Raw genomic sequence first — 17,753 nt, 5'->3', positions numbered from 1 at the left:
TACAGTTGTTTTTTTGTTTTTGTTTTTGTTTTTATTCTGGGGTATCCTCTAGTACTGGACATGAGAGCACATCGGAGATACCGTATCGAATTGCATCCTGAATACGAGGAATGTCCTGATGATATCAAATAATTTTGATTTTTTTTTGCGATATAATACAAATTTTATGACAAATTATTAAAATTTGATATTTTTGACATTTTGATGTTTAACAGTCCTTGAAGTAAACTTTATAAATCTAATGATAGCATATGTCAGTACTTAAAGTGTATGTATGAAAAGCCGACGATCAATTGGAAATTTTGATCTTTCATATTAAAGATATAGGCCTACATTTTTTCCCCAAAAGACTTCATTTTTTCCGTTTTGTGGTGTTTTGTGGGGGGGGGGAAATCATTTGAAAGCTTGTCCCAATGTTCTGGATAAAAATGGGGATATGATGTTGATCCGCATCATTCTTTAATAAGAAATATGATCACCGGATGATCACCAGGGGTGTCGAGCAGTGGGGTGAATGGTGGCGCGGGGCGGTCCTCTGAACTTCCCCGGCTCAGGCTTTTAGCCAGCATTTTACTGCGATGAGGGGCAAAGCCAAATTGTCATCCCCATTTCTTTCTTAGTCCCATCGTTGTGTGTGAAGGGGGGAGCCAAATTTTCGTCCCTATTTTTCAATTTTTTTGTCCCATTTTCAGTCATTGATTGTAATACCACTTTACTCTTTGCCGTCCCCAATTTATCCCTAAAAAACTCCGGGGGGGGGGGGGGCCCTCGACTTAAGTGACGGGGATGTGCGGAAAGCAGTTCGAAACTAGAGGTCTTGAGAGCCTAGACACTGAAAAAGGGGGGTCTTTCAGTGAGAAGGCCCCCCCAGAAGGGGTCTTTCCGTGAGACAGGGGAAAATCTTATACCAAAACAGGGGGTCATTCCTTAGGAACAAATTTGGGTCAAAATATAAAAGTTGATACAAAATTTCATCAAAATTTATTTAATTTTTTAAGAAAAATAATGAAAAAAACGGGGTCATTTAGTCAAAAATTTCCGCCCCAAATTTTTTGAAAAATGGGGTCTTTTGGTGACAGGAAAACAAAAAAGGGGGTCATTGGGTGAGAGGGAGTTCATTAATTAAAAGAAAAAGGGGGTCATTGCGTGAGAGGTATATAGTTGAAAAATGGGGGTCAATGTGGTCGCACACTGTCACCCATTTTTAGTGAGTGCCCCCGGGAAAAATGTTCTGTGGAGGGAAACTTACCCCCCCCCCCAGCCCCACCCCCACCCCCACCCCTTCCCTCTGGCTATAGTTAGACTGTAATGAAAGTGATGTATTCAGTAGTGATAACGAGATAAAGTAAAAGTTGCACAAAGTTAGTGGAACTTGAGACTTAATGGAAAAGATTTTTGTTAAAAGCAATTCCTCTCTGCAACAGGAAAAAAATAATAACAAAAGAATCAAAGAGAGTTCAAAAGGATAAGAAAGTTCAAAAGTGCAGAAAGACCAAAAGTTCAAAAGAAATAAAGTCCAAAAGAAAAAAAAGAAGACAGTTCAAAAGAGAGAAAGACGGTTCAAAAGAAAAAAAAATACATAAAAAAAGGATAGCAAGAAACTGGTGAAAGGTAAACGACTCAATTAACAAAATCAGGGCATAAATTAAATTAATTAAGAAAGAATTTTAAACACCTAGATATTGCTTTCATGCAACTTTGTTGAGTATTTATGATGTTAGATGACACCAAAGTGAAAAGCTGTTAAACACGAAGTTATGATTTGCTCATCAATGCTCATTTCTGCCTAGGTAGACATCTGGCAACCCATATGTACACAGATTGGGAGAGCTTGTATGCCATTAACGCGAGTCGAGTGGAGTCGGAACTGTGTGTATCGTAAATACAGTGTATACTGGTTCACTCATTGCTTGGATTTGGGAATATTACTTCCAACTTGATCTCCGGAATTTAGTACCAACCAATATGATATTTCGACGGAAATCACGGTTGCTATTACTGATAATAGTGGCCTGGATTATAGGCATGTTACTGTATCTACACAACAGCCATGACAGTACAGAAGGAGAGCCTAAATTGCTGCGAGACAGTCAGCATGATGTGAGTATTTATATAAACATTATAAAAGTTGACCCAGCATAGCTCAAAGCAGGTAAACTGTAGGCCACATAACTGCAGACTACCTACTAAGTTCAGCAGGAGTTCATGATTCAATGTTTATTTTTGGTGGGTCGTGAGTCTAGTTGGTTGAAGTTCTGTATTTTTTGCAATTGATACATGTACTTGGCAATGAACTGCACTCAAAATAAAGCTTACCCATGTACTCATCAATGCACATAGAGAAATGGCAGTGGCCATACAGTGTACCGAAGTCCAAGGTCATGAACGTGGAAGTCACTTCCAACTCACACATGTTGTTCATGATGATGTTGCTGCTCATGTGTCATTATGAATTGTTCAGCTTCCATTCTATATCTTGATTTATTTTAATGCTGCTGATTTGTAAAGAAAACTTTAAAATTGAAAGTGAAAACATGCCCTTCATATTTGAATTTGATAAAGGTTGACATACAGCACTTGATAAGTTGATATATATTGATTGATCAGACAGTACTCAAATTTCAGTTATTTAATTTAAATTATTTGTTGCCTAAAATTATGAATTAATTTAATTCATGAATTACTTACCATACGGTACCACATTATCAGGAAGGTTTTCTGGTTTTTATACTTCAATCAATCAATCAATCAATCAATCAATTTTATTTCTTCCAATTCATACAACAATATAATTATGATACAATGAGTTACAATAACTTGAATAAGGATATATTTTATATACGGTACAATAATAATGGAAAAAGCAACTATTTTAAGAAAAACATGAATGAGATGGATGAGGACACTGCTAAACGCAGAGCGTGAGGTGCAGTGCCCTCGGCCTAAAGTTACAACATACAGCACACACTAAAAATCATGCACTGAGTGCCTATGGACGAAATACATATAGTGAAAGCAAACAGATATGGCCAAAAGGCTGTCCAAGCACTGGGCACACAATTTAGAGTGGAATGATACATAATTGGAAAATATAAAACTGATGGTAAACTGACTAATGTACCAAAAAAACAAAAGCTGACATGATACTTGATAGTAAAATATGAAAGACCGTTTAAAGTAGCAATGAAACATGATTGTAATTACGATTCACTTGGCAGATATTTTCCAAGGAGATGTTTTTTCATGTGTTGTTTAAAAACAGCTACCGAAGGTGCGTTTTTCAGAATTGGTGGTAAATTATTACAAAATAAGGCACCTTGGATTCTGATGGTGTTATACGCAAGGCACATGTTGGTTTGCTCAATATGGATATCACTTGCATGACGAGTGTTATAGTTATGCACATCACTGTTGATAGACAGTACAATTATTTTGATCAAGTCACAGGTCTTTAGGAAGGAGACAATGATAAAATTGATACATAAAAAGTTGGTGAATATACAAATCATGTATTTTTAATGTTTTACATGTAAGTGAGGTAAAAAATGGGTCTTTAAATTTTAAGGGAGTACTACACCTACATGTATCACTGATGTACCACTTTTTGGCTCCTACAATGTACATTTAAAAGCATAAGCTCAAAATGATTTTTTTAATAACAGATAATTTTGCTTTGTCCACATGTAAAAGCTGGATCTTGATAATACCAAGGGTGATTTGACTCTTTGAATTCATATCATTTCCAATCTGATTAAAGATTTTCCAAGCTTTTTTTTTATCATGCATATAATTATGACCAATATTAGGCCTACTTGAAGGATTAAAAACCTAAGAGTAACTCTTGGTGATGAAAACCAAGAGTCACATTGGAAACCAAAGCAACTCCCATCTCTAGGGTTAAAAGACCTTTACTGGGATCTGTGTTTTGATGTGGAGGATATGAACCTGTTCCTGGATTAGCTGAGACAGACATACTGGAACACTAACAGGTCATTGCAGACATACATCATTACATAATTAGGGTAATTAATGTCCTATCCTTTCCAAGACAATAAAATGTAAATTAGCGAGGCTCAGCCGAACCCATTATGTTAATCGTTTTTACTGCAGAGGACACATTATGGGTGTAAAGGATTTTAGGCAGTCAACCTTTACTTTTACCGCAAAAATAGCTCTATTGAAAAATCAAATATCAAATATCTGAAATTATTTACATCAAGTTAAAGCGCATCAATTGCACACTGAAATAGTTTCATCTTTTTATGATAATATATTTTTAGGCCATCAAACCTCTGTATTACTCTTTGATATAAATCCCATGAACTCTAGTTACGGCAAGTTTTAGGGAGTTCTCTACATTTTCCCATCACCAGGTAAAACACCGCCCGATACACGCCATCAAACTTGTGTTGATCATTAATTGGACAGAAAGACCTTTGAGCTTCTGTATCACTGTACATTGGGTCTGGTGCTGGGTATTGTATGATATGTGTAGGCATACATGTACATGCTCCAAGTTCTGTTTGATCATTGATATTATAAATGATAAGATCTCACACCACCAAATCAGAGTCCCATAGAGATATGTGCTAAATTTGCCTTAAGAAACCGTCATTTTTTCTTCACAGGAGCGACTCAGTTTTAAGCGACAGCTATGATGGTTGAAATCAGCCCTTGCCTGATCCCTCTGGCTGGGAAAAAATATAGGTTGACCGTCATTATTTTTTTTACGACTGGCCCTCAAAGTCTCACGATGTCTGGGAATTTCCTATTTTTCAGGCAAAACCATGCCGGTGTTTCTGTAAAGAAAAGGCTGCTTAAAATCATTAAAAGTTATTCGATCTCTCCCATCTGTGGTACACTTGCAGGAATTAATATTACTAATCATGACCAATCCAAATTTGGCTAAAATTATGCAAATTTCTGCTCATTTTAATGCTTATATTCAGAATCAATGGGTTTTTCTGAGAAGTGAAATTCAAGGCGCACAACCATATATACTATTTGGTGGTGTGAAATCTGAATGATGCAACATGTTTCTGATTATCCTTAATTTCAGACTATTTTAATCTAATTAACTTATTTTTAGCATAATTTGAGCAAGAAGCTGGTTAAAATTTTTTTTTTCAAGCAGAATCATTGTGTCTGTGACATCTGCTATCTACTGAAGATAGCATTGTGATTACCATGTTAAAAATTCACCAAGACTTAGGCTTTCAGCAATTTACAGTCAAGAGGGACAAGTAACCAGGCAGACACACAAAAAAAAAGAAGAACATGACCACAATGTCTGAATTATAAGTGTTGAATTATATGGCCTATTAGTGAAATCTTAAGTCTAACCCCCCCCCCCCCTAAGCTTACCTGATCCATGGACACATTTTATGAGCTCCAACCAGTGCCTAGCCCACGTGCCACCATATACTGATGTCTTCTACATCTGGCACTGAGTCATTGCATACCATCATGATTGTAAACATTACCTGGGTTACCAGTAGTGGAATCATAAGCTTAATTAGCCTACCCCCCCCCACCAACACACAAACCGTAAGCTTACCTGATCCAGGCGCCTATTTCATGAGTTCCGACCAGTACCCTAGCACCATACTGCAATGTCTTCTCTATCTGGCACTGAGTCATTGCATGCCATTGATGATGTAAGCTTACAAAATATTATGATTACATTGCATGGGCCTACGAAAAGGAATCTTTCACTCAAACACACATTTTGGGTCATAAACTCACCTTAGCACTGGTATATTAGTAGCAAATGTTGCAGTTCTCTTCAATTTTAACCTTTAATTACATAAATTCAGTCAATGCACTTCTTCGGTGAATCCAAACACGAATTAGGCACAGGGCTAACTTGCTCAATCAAAAGTTGAGACTCACACACACAGCTCCATTCAGATCTCACACCACCAAATCAGAGTCCCATAGAGATATGTGCTAAATTTGCCTTAAGAAACCGTCATTTTTTCTTCACAGGAGCGACTCAGTTTTAGCGACAGCTATGATGGTTGAAATCAGCCCTTGCCTGATCCCTCTGGCTGGGAAAAATATAGGTTGACCGTCATTATTTTTTTACGACTGGCCCTCAAAGTCTACGATGTCTGGGAATTTCCTATTTTTCAGGCAAAACCATGCCGGTGTTTCTGTAAAGAAAAGGCTGCTTAAAATCATTAAAAGTTATTCGATCTCTCCCATCTGTGGTACACTTGCAGGAATTAATATTACTAATCATGACCAATCCAAATTTGGCTAAAATTATGCAAATTTCTGCTCATTTTAATGCTTATATTCAGAATCAATGGGTTTTTCTGAGAAGTGAAATTCAAGGGCGCACAACCATATATACTATTTGGTGGTGTGAAATCATAATGATGCAACATGTTTCTGATTATCCTTAATTTCAGACTATTTTAATCTAATTAACTTATTTTTAGCATAATTTGAGCAAGAAGCTGGTTAAAAATTTTTTTTCAAGCAGAATCATTGTGTCTGTGACATCTGCTATCTACTGAAGATAGCATTGTGATTACCATGTTAAAAATTCACCAAGACTTAGGCTTTCAGCAATTTACAGTCAAGAGGGACAAGTAACCAGGCAGACACACAAAAACAAAGAAGAACATGACCACAATGTCTGAATTATAAGTGTTGAATTATATGGCCTATTAGTGAAATCTTAAGTCTAACCCCCCCCTAAGCTTACCTGATCCATGGACACATTTTATGAGCTCCAACCAGTGCCCTAGCCCACGTGCCACCATATACTGATGTCTTCTACATCTGGCACTGAGTCATTGCATACCATCATGATTGTAAACATTACCTGGGTTACCAGTAGTGGAATCATAAGCAATTAGCCTACCCCCCCACCAACACACCACCCGTAAGCTTACCTGATCCAGGCGCCTATTTCATGAGTTCCGACCAGTACCCTAGCACCATACTGCAATGTCTTCTCTATCTGGCACTGAGTCATTGCATGCCATTGATGATGTAAGCTTACAAAATATTATGATTACATTGCATGGGCCTACGAAATGGAATCTTTCACTCAAACACACATTTTGGGTCATAAACTCACCTTAGCACTGGTATATTAGTAGCAAATGTTGCAGTTCTCTTCAATTTTAACCTTTAATTACATAAATTCAGTCAATGCACTTCTTGGTGAATCCAAACACGAATTAGGCACAGGGCTAACTTGCTCAATCAACAGTTGCGACTCACACACACAGCTCCATTCAGATCTCACACCACCAAATCAGAGTCCCATAGAGATATGTGCTAAATTTGCCTTAAGAAACCGTCATTTTCTCTTCACAGGAGCGACTCAGTTTTACGCGACAGCTATGATGGTTGAAATCAGCCCTTGCCTGCTCCCGCTGGCTGGGAAAAAATATAGGTTGACCGTCATTATTTTTTACGACTGGCCCTCAAAGTCTCGATGTCTGGGAATTTCCTATTTTTCAGGCAAAACCATGCCGGTGTTTCTGTAAAGAAAAGGCTGCTTAAAATCATTAAAAGTTATTCGATCTCTCCCATCTGTGGTACACTTGCAGGAATTAATATTACTAATCATGACCAATCCAAATTTGGCTAAAATTATGCAAATTTCTGCTCATTTTAATGCTTATATTCAGAATCAATGGGTTTTTCTGAGAAGTGAAATTCAAGGGCGCACAACCATATATACTATTTGGTGGTGTGAAATCATAATGATTGTTCCGTACTTCCGTACAGTATAATAGTTCAACTTGAAGCCAATAGGCATAATGTACATATTATAAAATGACCTACGCAGGCCTATGTATCCAGATTTTAATGAAAAATTGAATTCCAACTTGTGTTATATCAATAGCTTTCTACTTTATGTGTTTGCATGTTGAAAGTCATATAAAAATAAACTTTTTATTGATTTTAGGGTGCCATTTCCTGGCATATGCTGTAGACCTGCATACTTTTGCTTATGGTTGAAGTTGTGTGTTGAATTGACTATGATGTGATGAAATTTTAGACATTAGCTTACCACAGAGGAGAAAAGTGTGCAGTTATGTAGGGTGTGTTAAGCCGTATTTGAACAATTAGGCCTGAATAGTAACTGTCAAATGCAACTACAAAGTCTCTAGATCCACCTTCAGAACATTTAATAACAATTAAACTCTTTGACACCACTTGTCAGAAATTCTAGTGTGCTAAAAACAGCTATGTTATCACATGGTCTAGTTCCCAGAGCTTATTAATGTAGAACTATGTCGATCAGTGAACCAACTCCTCTATCTTAAATGCTAATGGAATGGCTGCAAATGAAGTACCGGGGTAGTCTACATTGGCTGAGACATAGTGTGGGTTGCAGGTCTTTTAATTGATTAAGATCACAAAGGGCATTATAAAAACTACTAAATTGATTAAGTGATAGTTTTGATCATGGACCGCGCTTTCCTTTTAGTATAAAACTAAGGGACTGATCATTATTTACGGCAGGGGGGGAAATGGGTGTTTTGGCAAAAATATCGACAGCAAATTTCTCGTTCTCCCCTCGCATCCGCTCAAAATTTTCGCGTTCCCCCTTGTTTTCCCAATTTTCTCCATTTAAAATTTAACAATCCCCCCTCCTGGTTCAACTACAAATTTCAGGTTCCCCCCTCAAGACCACAAAAAAAATTTGTGTTCCCCCCTAAATTTACCCATTCCCCCCCCTGCCATAAATAACGATCGCTCCCTAAAAGGAAGAAAATATTTGTGCAATTGTTCCTGAAATGAGATTTAAAAATGTTAAGATAAAATTAGGCGCCTATCATGCCTGTATGTCTGCATTTAAGGTGGTTCGAAAGGCAAGGTTTAGGGAAATCATGAATTCCAACATTTTTGCAAATATCTCCAAAACCTTTCATGATACAATCTCAAGTGAGTTTGTGCTTATGTAGGGATATGTTGGCCATGTTATGAAGGTAATAAAACCGTTGCCATGGTAACCAAGCAGTCGCTATTGGCTTCTGACCAATCACATTAAAAGTTGTTTTTTCCTGTTTTTTCATAAATCACTTCATTTTTCCCAATAGAAGTATACTCACATGTTGAGTCATGTTCCTGCACACCTCCACTGATTTTCCCGTTAAAAAAATCCCAGTGGAGGGGGGGTCAAAGTGAAATTTTCGTTTTTTTGGCCACAGATTCCATATTACTTACAAACTTAAGCACAGAATAATATTAAAAATTACCCCAACAAAACTTTGCCATGAATGTCAAACTTTCATGAAAAAAAGAAAAAAAATTAGCTCTGTAAATCTTCCAGGAACTAGGCCTATATGCACATGTAGGCTTATACTAAAAATAAAATGAATGTCTGCATTTTACAGGGCCTTTCCAACTTGTTCAGAGTTCCACTGAGATACATCAGAATCATTTTACTTGCTGAATTGCCTTGGATCAGCAGCCAAGCACTCATGTGAACGGCAGGCCTCAGATTAATTGGAGATAGGGTATAGTAGAAAGGTGCCGGTGGCTCTATACTGGAGCAAAGTTTTTACTTTCGCCTTGTGTACTACACACTTTAACTTCCGGTACTGCACATGTGATGCTGGTTTCAGAGTGCCATGCCGCTTTGCCGCCCTGTTGATGATTCTTACATCAGTATGCAAACTGCACACGGGACTGCACAGTAATGTCAGTGGTGTCCAGCGGCAAGCTGATATATGGATCACTCCACCAATTTGTCCACAGCAGCAAATTGCTAGAAGTTGAATTGAATTCAACTTGGGAGCATATGGCACAGGAAACAATGTTTGACCAATGAAGAAAGAGCAGTAACCCTGGCTTGTAATTTGTGGGCCTTATAACATCACAGATTAATATTATCAATGTATTTTGTTTTGAGAATTGAAGTTGTGACATCTTGCTAGAAGCATCACAAATGATAAATTGAAGTCATATATTTTTACGTGTGGTACTTTGTCTACTTTGTAAAACATGCAAAATATAGACCATACAGGTCAACTTTAATGTTGGTCTTCTTTTCAGCATACAGCACAACAATTCCTGCCAGTTTCGTGCTGATCAACCACCATCACCTTTGCTTACTCAGTACCAAGGCATTAGCCAGAGGGGTGTCTTCAGGGTGTCCAAAATGGTCAAAAATAACTTATTCTTCAAAATCAGGGTGTCCACTTCCTATTCACTCCATTATAAAAATCAGAATTTTAGGGTGTCCAAATTGAAAACAGGGCGTCCAAATGACACCTGGACACCCCTCTGGCTAATTAATGCCTTGCTCAGTACCTTATCTTCCTGATGCTGAAATCCCTACAACCCTGGCCAGCATACTTGGTTGCAAAGTATGTCCATTTTCTTATGGTTTTTTTTTTATTGTTTTGTGTTTCTTATTTTTGCCTACATCTTAATCTCATTATTGCTAACTTTGGTTTGATTGGATCAGATTGTGTCATTAAATGCATACGCCTCCTGTGAAACATTTTGATGTTGGTTCATACATGTACATTATAAAATACATACATAGCTGCTAGAATCATGTTATGGATTGGTGCATAAAGCTCTAGACTTTGTAGAATAGTTCAAGTTTCATTGAGTCAATATTTTCATTTCACGCTCTTATTCAACTCAAGTCTTGCAACATTCCCAAGGTAGAGAACACTACCCAGTCACATACAAACCTACATGGATGTCTAAAAGTGTTCACATGTATCCAAAACAATGCAAACTATTGACAGAAACATTCCAGTCTGTGGTGAAGACTAGGCAGTTTTAACAGTAAATGTTGATTCCCTTTGGTATTGATCTAGGTTCCGTGAGTCGATTCCAATACATACGCAGCACTTGCACAAAGCCACTAAAACCATCTCGTTTATCCTCTATTTCCTCCTTACTTCTCCAAGATGAAAGAAGAAACTTCCTGACTAGGAAGGATAAGACACAGTGGAATAAATGCACATCCATGCTCTCATTCATTCTCTTACTGTCCTTATTCTATCCTTCTTGATGTAAATCTTCCGTGCCCAAGGCTGTCATATGATACATGTTCATCGTGGTGTTCTCTGATACAGCTACATAGGCCTATTTGGATATTTGGAGGACCTCAGTGTGAATTTAAGATACTTCAGGTGAAATGTTTCCCTGTTGGTGACATGAGTTTAATAGTACTATTAGTGTGGTTAACTGAGTAAGTGGCCTTAAGGGATCTAAAATGAGCGTTTATTGCGTTTCGACAGTATTTTTTGTGGGACATGAGAGCACCTCGGACCTATCGAATTGCATTCTGAATACGAAGCATGTCGTTCTGATATCAAATAATTTTCATTTTTGAAAATCACAATATAATACAAATTTTATGACAAATTATAAAAATTTGATATTTTTCAAATTTTGATATATAACAGTCCTCGAAGTAAATTATATAAATCTAATGATACATTCTTAAAGTGTATGTAGCAGGGAGGAAAAGCCGACGGTCAATTGAAAATTTTGACCTTTCATATTGAAGATATGGATTCTTTTCCCAAAAGACCTAATTTTTTTGGTGTTTTGGGAAAAAAATCCATATCTTCAATACTGAAAGGTCAAAATTTTCAATTAATCGTCGACTTTTCATCCCACCTACATACACTTTAAGTATAAATCATCAGATTTATAAAGTTTACTTCAAGTACTGTTAAATATCAAAAATATCAATTTTAATGATTTGCCATAAAATGTGTATTAAAATGCGAATTTCCAAAAATCAAAATTATTTGATATCAGAATGACATTCTTCGTATTCAGAATGCAATTCGATATGTCTGATGTGCTCTGATGTCCCAAAATAAATAGTGTCCAAACGTTCATACCCCAGCCCTTAAGCAAGTGATTTTGACTTGATGGTTGGAAATCTGTTGAAACAGGATCTTGCAAATAATTGCTATGCAATAAAGCAAAATGAGTCTTTGTAATCATATATGATTTTGTGCCACAAGCTGTACTGGAAGTCTCATCAAAACTGGATAAACCATTGTCAAAAATATTAGTAAAAAACACAAGGTGTGTTTCTTAGGGTTTTACGCAGATCATTTAAAAAGGTAAATCACTGTAAATGACTCAATCTTGCATCTCTGTAGAAGCACTGTCTATGGTAGAAGGGGACTGGTAGGTCATGAATGGTATTGGGTGCTCCTGATATTATCAGGATAGAAGTTACAAGTGGTACCACAAAACACTGCTTGCACTGGACAAGCTGGTGACATTAAAGGTCCGTAACCCGATCGACAGCATCATCCCCCCGATTTTTTTCATTGTTGATGAGGTTTTAGTATCACATAATAGATACTATTTTTCTCATTACTATCCTGAAATTTGACGCTCCAAGTCGATGTATTTCCGGAGAAATCATGAAACACAGCGGCTTTTACAGGTATACCAGTTTGTAAACAATGGTAAATACTTTGATTTCTGGGCCGGGAATTATGAGCGAAATAGCTTCGTAATATCAGTCGCCTCAACAGCTACTTTGGTTTCACGTCATACACATGCTGTGAAAAAAGCGAACCACACTATCTGCTGAGGAGACGCGTCTAGGTGCGCCGTATTTAATTATAAAATTTCCACGATGGAGGCAGCGGGCGATTAGCTCAGTCGGTTAGCGCGGCTTCATGTTTCTACCCGAGAGGTAGTCGGTTCAAAATCCGGTGTCGGAATGTTTAATTTCCATATCCATTTTTAACCCAAACATAATTTAAATTCATTTGAAATGTACACATTGCAAAGGGAAATATATTTTGTTTCCTTTTTTTCTGAAAAAAAAAAAAAAAACAAATATTTTTCGTTCAATACGGGCCGTGCATTGATTGTACAGCATCTCAGCATTAAATTAGTCATCTGAACGGAAATGGTTGTTGTTGCTTGCCTACCCAGAATGCAATTCACGTATACCAAGGTATTGGATTGCAAATTTGGCTATTTATTCACATTTACGCCGAAAATGCTCTCGTTTTTTCACAAAGCAGCATAAAGGGGGCGATATTTGATATTATTATGTAATTTTAAAGACAATCCATATCCAAAACCAATAGGGTTACCCCCTTTAAGTCTATCAGGTCCATTCGCATTCCATGATTCCAAGCAACAATTTGCCTGTCACTTTGGAAATAAAAAGATAATTATGATGTTTTTGTTCAATCATAGTGAAATTAAATACCAGTGCTGGAAAGAAAATGTTGGCAATTTGAAAACATTGAATTGTAAATTATATACATGTAATGATTGGTTCGAAATGTTTTGTTATTGATGAAGTTTGATGCACATTTAAAGGCCCAGTAAATTTTATGATTTAAAATGAGGTGGTTGTTGCAAAAACATGATTGTGAGATATATTTTTACAACCCAAGGAAGTCCTGTGTAGGCCTATATCGCTTGATCTGTAAGGTGAACTACATATGCTACACAACAACTGCAGAGGTCAATGTGAGGTCAATACTGACTTCATTGTGTACATACAATTGACATTTCATGCTAGAATAAAAACATACCAAATATGTTTATGGTTTAGCCTGAATGTGGTGGTGATATTATTTTCAAGTGAATGTCATCTCAGAAAATTGAACTTGACAGAATGAATTGGCCAAGTGTTGAGTGCCAGCATAGACTCTGAATACAGTCTGCTGCATGACTGCCCTTCAATTTGTATTGTGGGGCGTGCAGCAAATTGATTGAGAATGGCTACACCTCAACATGTACTTTATCTAGCTTTTCTGCTTGTAACAGGCATCTATGATAATTCATTTTAATAATTATACAAACTGGAAAATATTCAAATCTATGCTGCAACCAATTTGTTGTTCCACTTTTTTAAGCCAGTCCCTGATGAAATAGACAGTGGAATGGTCGCCTACATTGTACCATGATGTAAACAGAGGCCTGACTTAGTATCCCTGTTGGCATTATTCACACGGTCGGACATCCGGGAACATTGTCCCCTTTACACAAGCACGCGCATAGCAACCAGCTCAACGAAGGGGAACTACACTATGCGCACACTGGTTTTACAAGGCTATTTCTCTTGTGTGACACTGTGATGTCAGCCCGACCAAGAGAATGCAGTGGTAGGGGGGAGTGCAAGGGGGCCAGGCAAGTTGACTTTCAGGAAAGGACTTATCAAAAAGGCCTAATGAAATTCTAAAATATCAGGGTGGCCATCATCCCACAGGAGGGGGAGATGTTATGAGGAAGCTGCCCTCAGGCTACATCACTGAGCATTTATGTCCCAATGATTGCCTTTGGAATTAGGTTAGCAGGTCTACCTACATGTAGATAGCCTACAATCGATATACATCCCTTATACATCAGGGAGAGGATAGAAGATATAGAGAAAGAGAAAGCGAGTGGAGGATGCGAGAGAGAATGAGAGATGGACTTGGGAGGGAAAAACAGTTGGGGGGGGGGGATGAGTGAGAGATAGAGAATATAGATGAAGTATTGATCTCTTATGTTTGAGACCTTTATATTGACTTTTGTCATCACTTGGATAAATGTGAGAACAAATAGCATAGAGAAAGTTTACTGTCATATCTAGAAATAATGGAAATTGGGATGCCTCATGCCTGCATTATGAGTAGAATTGATACATTTAAGATGTTCTTAATCTTTATGTAGACCAGAATATCAAAACTTAGCGTAGGTTTTTGCAAAAACCTCTTGAAAATACTACACCATGCATTGTGAAACTTTGAAATGTCAAGGAGTCTGAAAACCAGATCTTTGTACATCATGTACTATGTATAAATGGCATTTCAAATGTGGAGTATTTTGCCTGGAGAATCAAAAATCTTTAAAAGATGGATGATGAGCCGACATTTGATCAACCTTTGTCTGTCATAGCCACATAATATGACATTGATTGAAAAGTCATACATCCTCCGTTGCTCATGCATTGATGTAGGTATATGGATGGATGCGGGCTGGTTGAGATATGTATTTAATAGGAAATAAATTGTTCACTCCGATTATGGCCTCACTCAAGCTATTGATTTGTGTTTGAAGAGAATCAGATGTGTACTTTGAAGGACTTGATCTATTTTGAACAGAGAACAGCATATTTTTTCCCAAGGAGTGTTTAGTATGCTCAAAGAAGCAAAACTTATGTTGGTGTGCTACTCAAACCTCAACAAACAAAATACAACCTGGTACAACCCACTTGCAGTGTTATCTTTTAGGCTCATATTATTATAATCACAATTTAAAACTTTACTATTATATATACATCCTTCATAGAGCTACAATGTAAATGTACTTGTAATATATGTTTGTCATTTCAGAAACTGTTTATACATGTAGTTATTGGGACAAATTTGCAATTGTACCAATGTTATTTCCCCCCAATTAAAGCCTAAAGTGGACTGATATTGGCTGCACCTTTTGAAAAAAGAAGAAGAACATAATTCTAAAATATGTTTGCAAAAGTTGTTCACATTGTCAAGCTTTCATTTAGTAAAATAAATCCGAACTGACCCTACTTGGAAAGTGTATCCACCCATAGAACAGTGTTTTGTGTTTTCTACATACAGCTTTGATGATGCCAGGTACCACAACCTTAGTAAAAGTCACAACGATAAAATGTAGGTCTACAATCACCCAATGTAGGAAAACATGCACATGAAGTAGTCATTCTTACACAGGTGAAGTGCCAAGTTTAGTATTGATATTAGCAGAACCCATGTCCCTGTAATTTACACAGTCATATTGAGAGTCGGCACTACATGCAGGGCAAATGAATACAACATGTCATTTAAACCCAGCAGTCTTACAACATGTTGTACATTTGTACTAGGCAACATTTACAAAATGTCACTGTCTACATAATACAATGCCGTCTTACTTAGCCCTGGTTGTACGTAGACTGAAACTATGCATTTGTATGAGTGTGTGTTTATTACAAAATAGGCCTATACGACAAAACTAAAATATGCATATAAATATACTTTCCAGCAGCAGGACAACACATTGGTTAATTTTTACAAAATGACAAGCTTATGAGTATGACTCACTAGGTTATTTTGGATTTTGTTGAAATCCCTGTGATCTAGCCAAAAATGCATGTTGCTTTAAATACAAAATATGTGAGTGAAAGTTTAGCTAGCTGGCACTCAAAGCTTTAGCCTCTGAATGAGGTTAACTTTGTAGGGATCAGGGAAAATAAGGTCAAATGTCAATCTTTAAAGCCTTGTAGTAGAGTGCTGCAATGAATTGGGTGACAAACAAAATAGCAACATGTACTACAGTTTTACAAAATCGTGTTAAGTTTCAGACAAAGAAACATTTTGTTGTTTCAAAATCGCCCTATAGGGAAATCTGAAACTTTTAGTCAAATGTGCAGATTTAATTTTGACAAACAAAATGTTGTAATGTATCAGGTTTGCAATATCCTGTTAACCTTCAGATGAAAAAATAACATGTTCAATTTTCTAAACATGGTAAAATGTGTAATGTGTTATTCTTTGTGTATGAAGCTTCGTTGCCATGGATACAGTGGGAACCATTTGGCTTATGTTTTGACATCAGATACAAGTATCAGGATGATTGAAGACAAGCTTATGCTTCTAATCATAGATCTTTAACACTGTAAAAGTGGTATCTTTTGCACATGTAATAAGTGTTTTAAAGGCCCATGCGAAAGTGCGCACGACCTCAAAGTGGCCATCACCATAACCCTAACCTGGGAGAACTGGGGAAAATTAAGGACCTGTAGCAGTCCCCTGGCATTGAACAAGTGCTAGGCTAGCATTTAATAAACTTGTGCATTGAAATCCTGTACTAATAACTTATTTGATTGAAGGATTTCTTTTTAAATCATTTAATTCATTCATGGCCACAGTTATTTTAATTTTGATGGGCTTTATCTTTTGATATATACATGTAGTTTGAGGTCATGGCTATCTCAATTTAGGTACATGCTTATCTCAGTTTAGGTATGCCTGATGCAAATGATCTTGGCAGTGGGCAAATTTAGCAGAGTTTATGTATTTTACTTTCAGTTGCTTTGAGACAGAAAGTTCATTTAGCAGAATTAAGTTCACTTGAATATATTTTTCTTTACTTTCAGTTGTTTTCAGAGTACGGTATTCTGAAAATTCTAAACATTGCTTCAGAACTCAAAGGATATTCCGAGGCGAGGTCCAAACAAAATGGTTTGATTAATTGCACTATACCCTAAAAATAACTGATCTGAAGTCATTAACCTCATTAATTAATAAGCGTCACTTTAATTTTATTATTCATCTCATCATCTGTTATATGTGACCGTTCACGGCGAATGACCCGTAAATTCCTCCCCCGGTCAATTTTGTTTTATTTCGTGTTTAAAAAAATAAACATCATAAACTTAAAAATGGTATATCATTTGACTTCAAACGATATCCAGAAGCGGGGTTATGGTTTGTTAAACTTTGCTCCTTCAACAAAATTATAGCTTTTACGTTTTTACATGTGTCTCTTTTTCCACATTGCTGGCAATAAATATCAAACCGCCATAATTGGCGGTCATTTCAAATCATTCCCAAGTCAACGAGGTTTAAGAAAGTTCTCTCATTGTTAATTGTTGGTTATGCATATACCTGTACAAAATACAATGCCTGGTAACCCACCACTTGAACAGGATTTAGCAAAAGCAAACAAAGACCAGAGCTATTAAAAGTTCTATAGCCATCTAAGGTAGAAGCTTATTATCCACTTCAACAATAGGATTATTGATTAGTTTTTGACTA

The 17,753-nt window shown here is 36.9% G+C and overlaps 1 protein-coding gene across 1 annotated transcript in view; it reads left to right on the top strand.

Moving 5' to 3' along the window:
• The first annotated feature begins 1,835 nt into the window (after nucleotides 1–1,835).
• Nucleotides 1,836–17,753, top strand: part of LOC140153364 (polypeptide N-acetylgalactosaminyltransferase 2-like) — a 280,543-nt gene continuing 264,625 nt past the window's right edge. Inside the window, exon 1 of the mRNA XM_072176095.1 lies at nucleotides 1,836–2,100. Within this exon, the coding sequence (XP_072032196.1) occupies nucleotides 1,966–2,100 (135 nt within the window). The 5' untranslated portion in view covers nucleotides 1,836–1,965. The remainder of the gene's footprint in view (nucleotides 2,101–17,753) is intronic.

Source organism: Amphiura filiformis, chromosome 5 (assembly GCF_039555335.1).
Source record: "Amphiura filiformis chromosome 5, Afil_fr2py, whole genome shotgun sequence".
Classification (NCBI taxonomy): Eukaryota; Metazoa; Echinodermata; class Ophiuroidea; order Amphilepidida; family Amphiuridae; genus Amphiura; species Amphiura filiformis.
The sequence above is the reverse complement of the archived record's forward strand: the minus strand, read 5'-3'. Positions and strand labels throughout refer to the sequence as shown.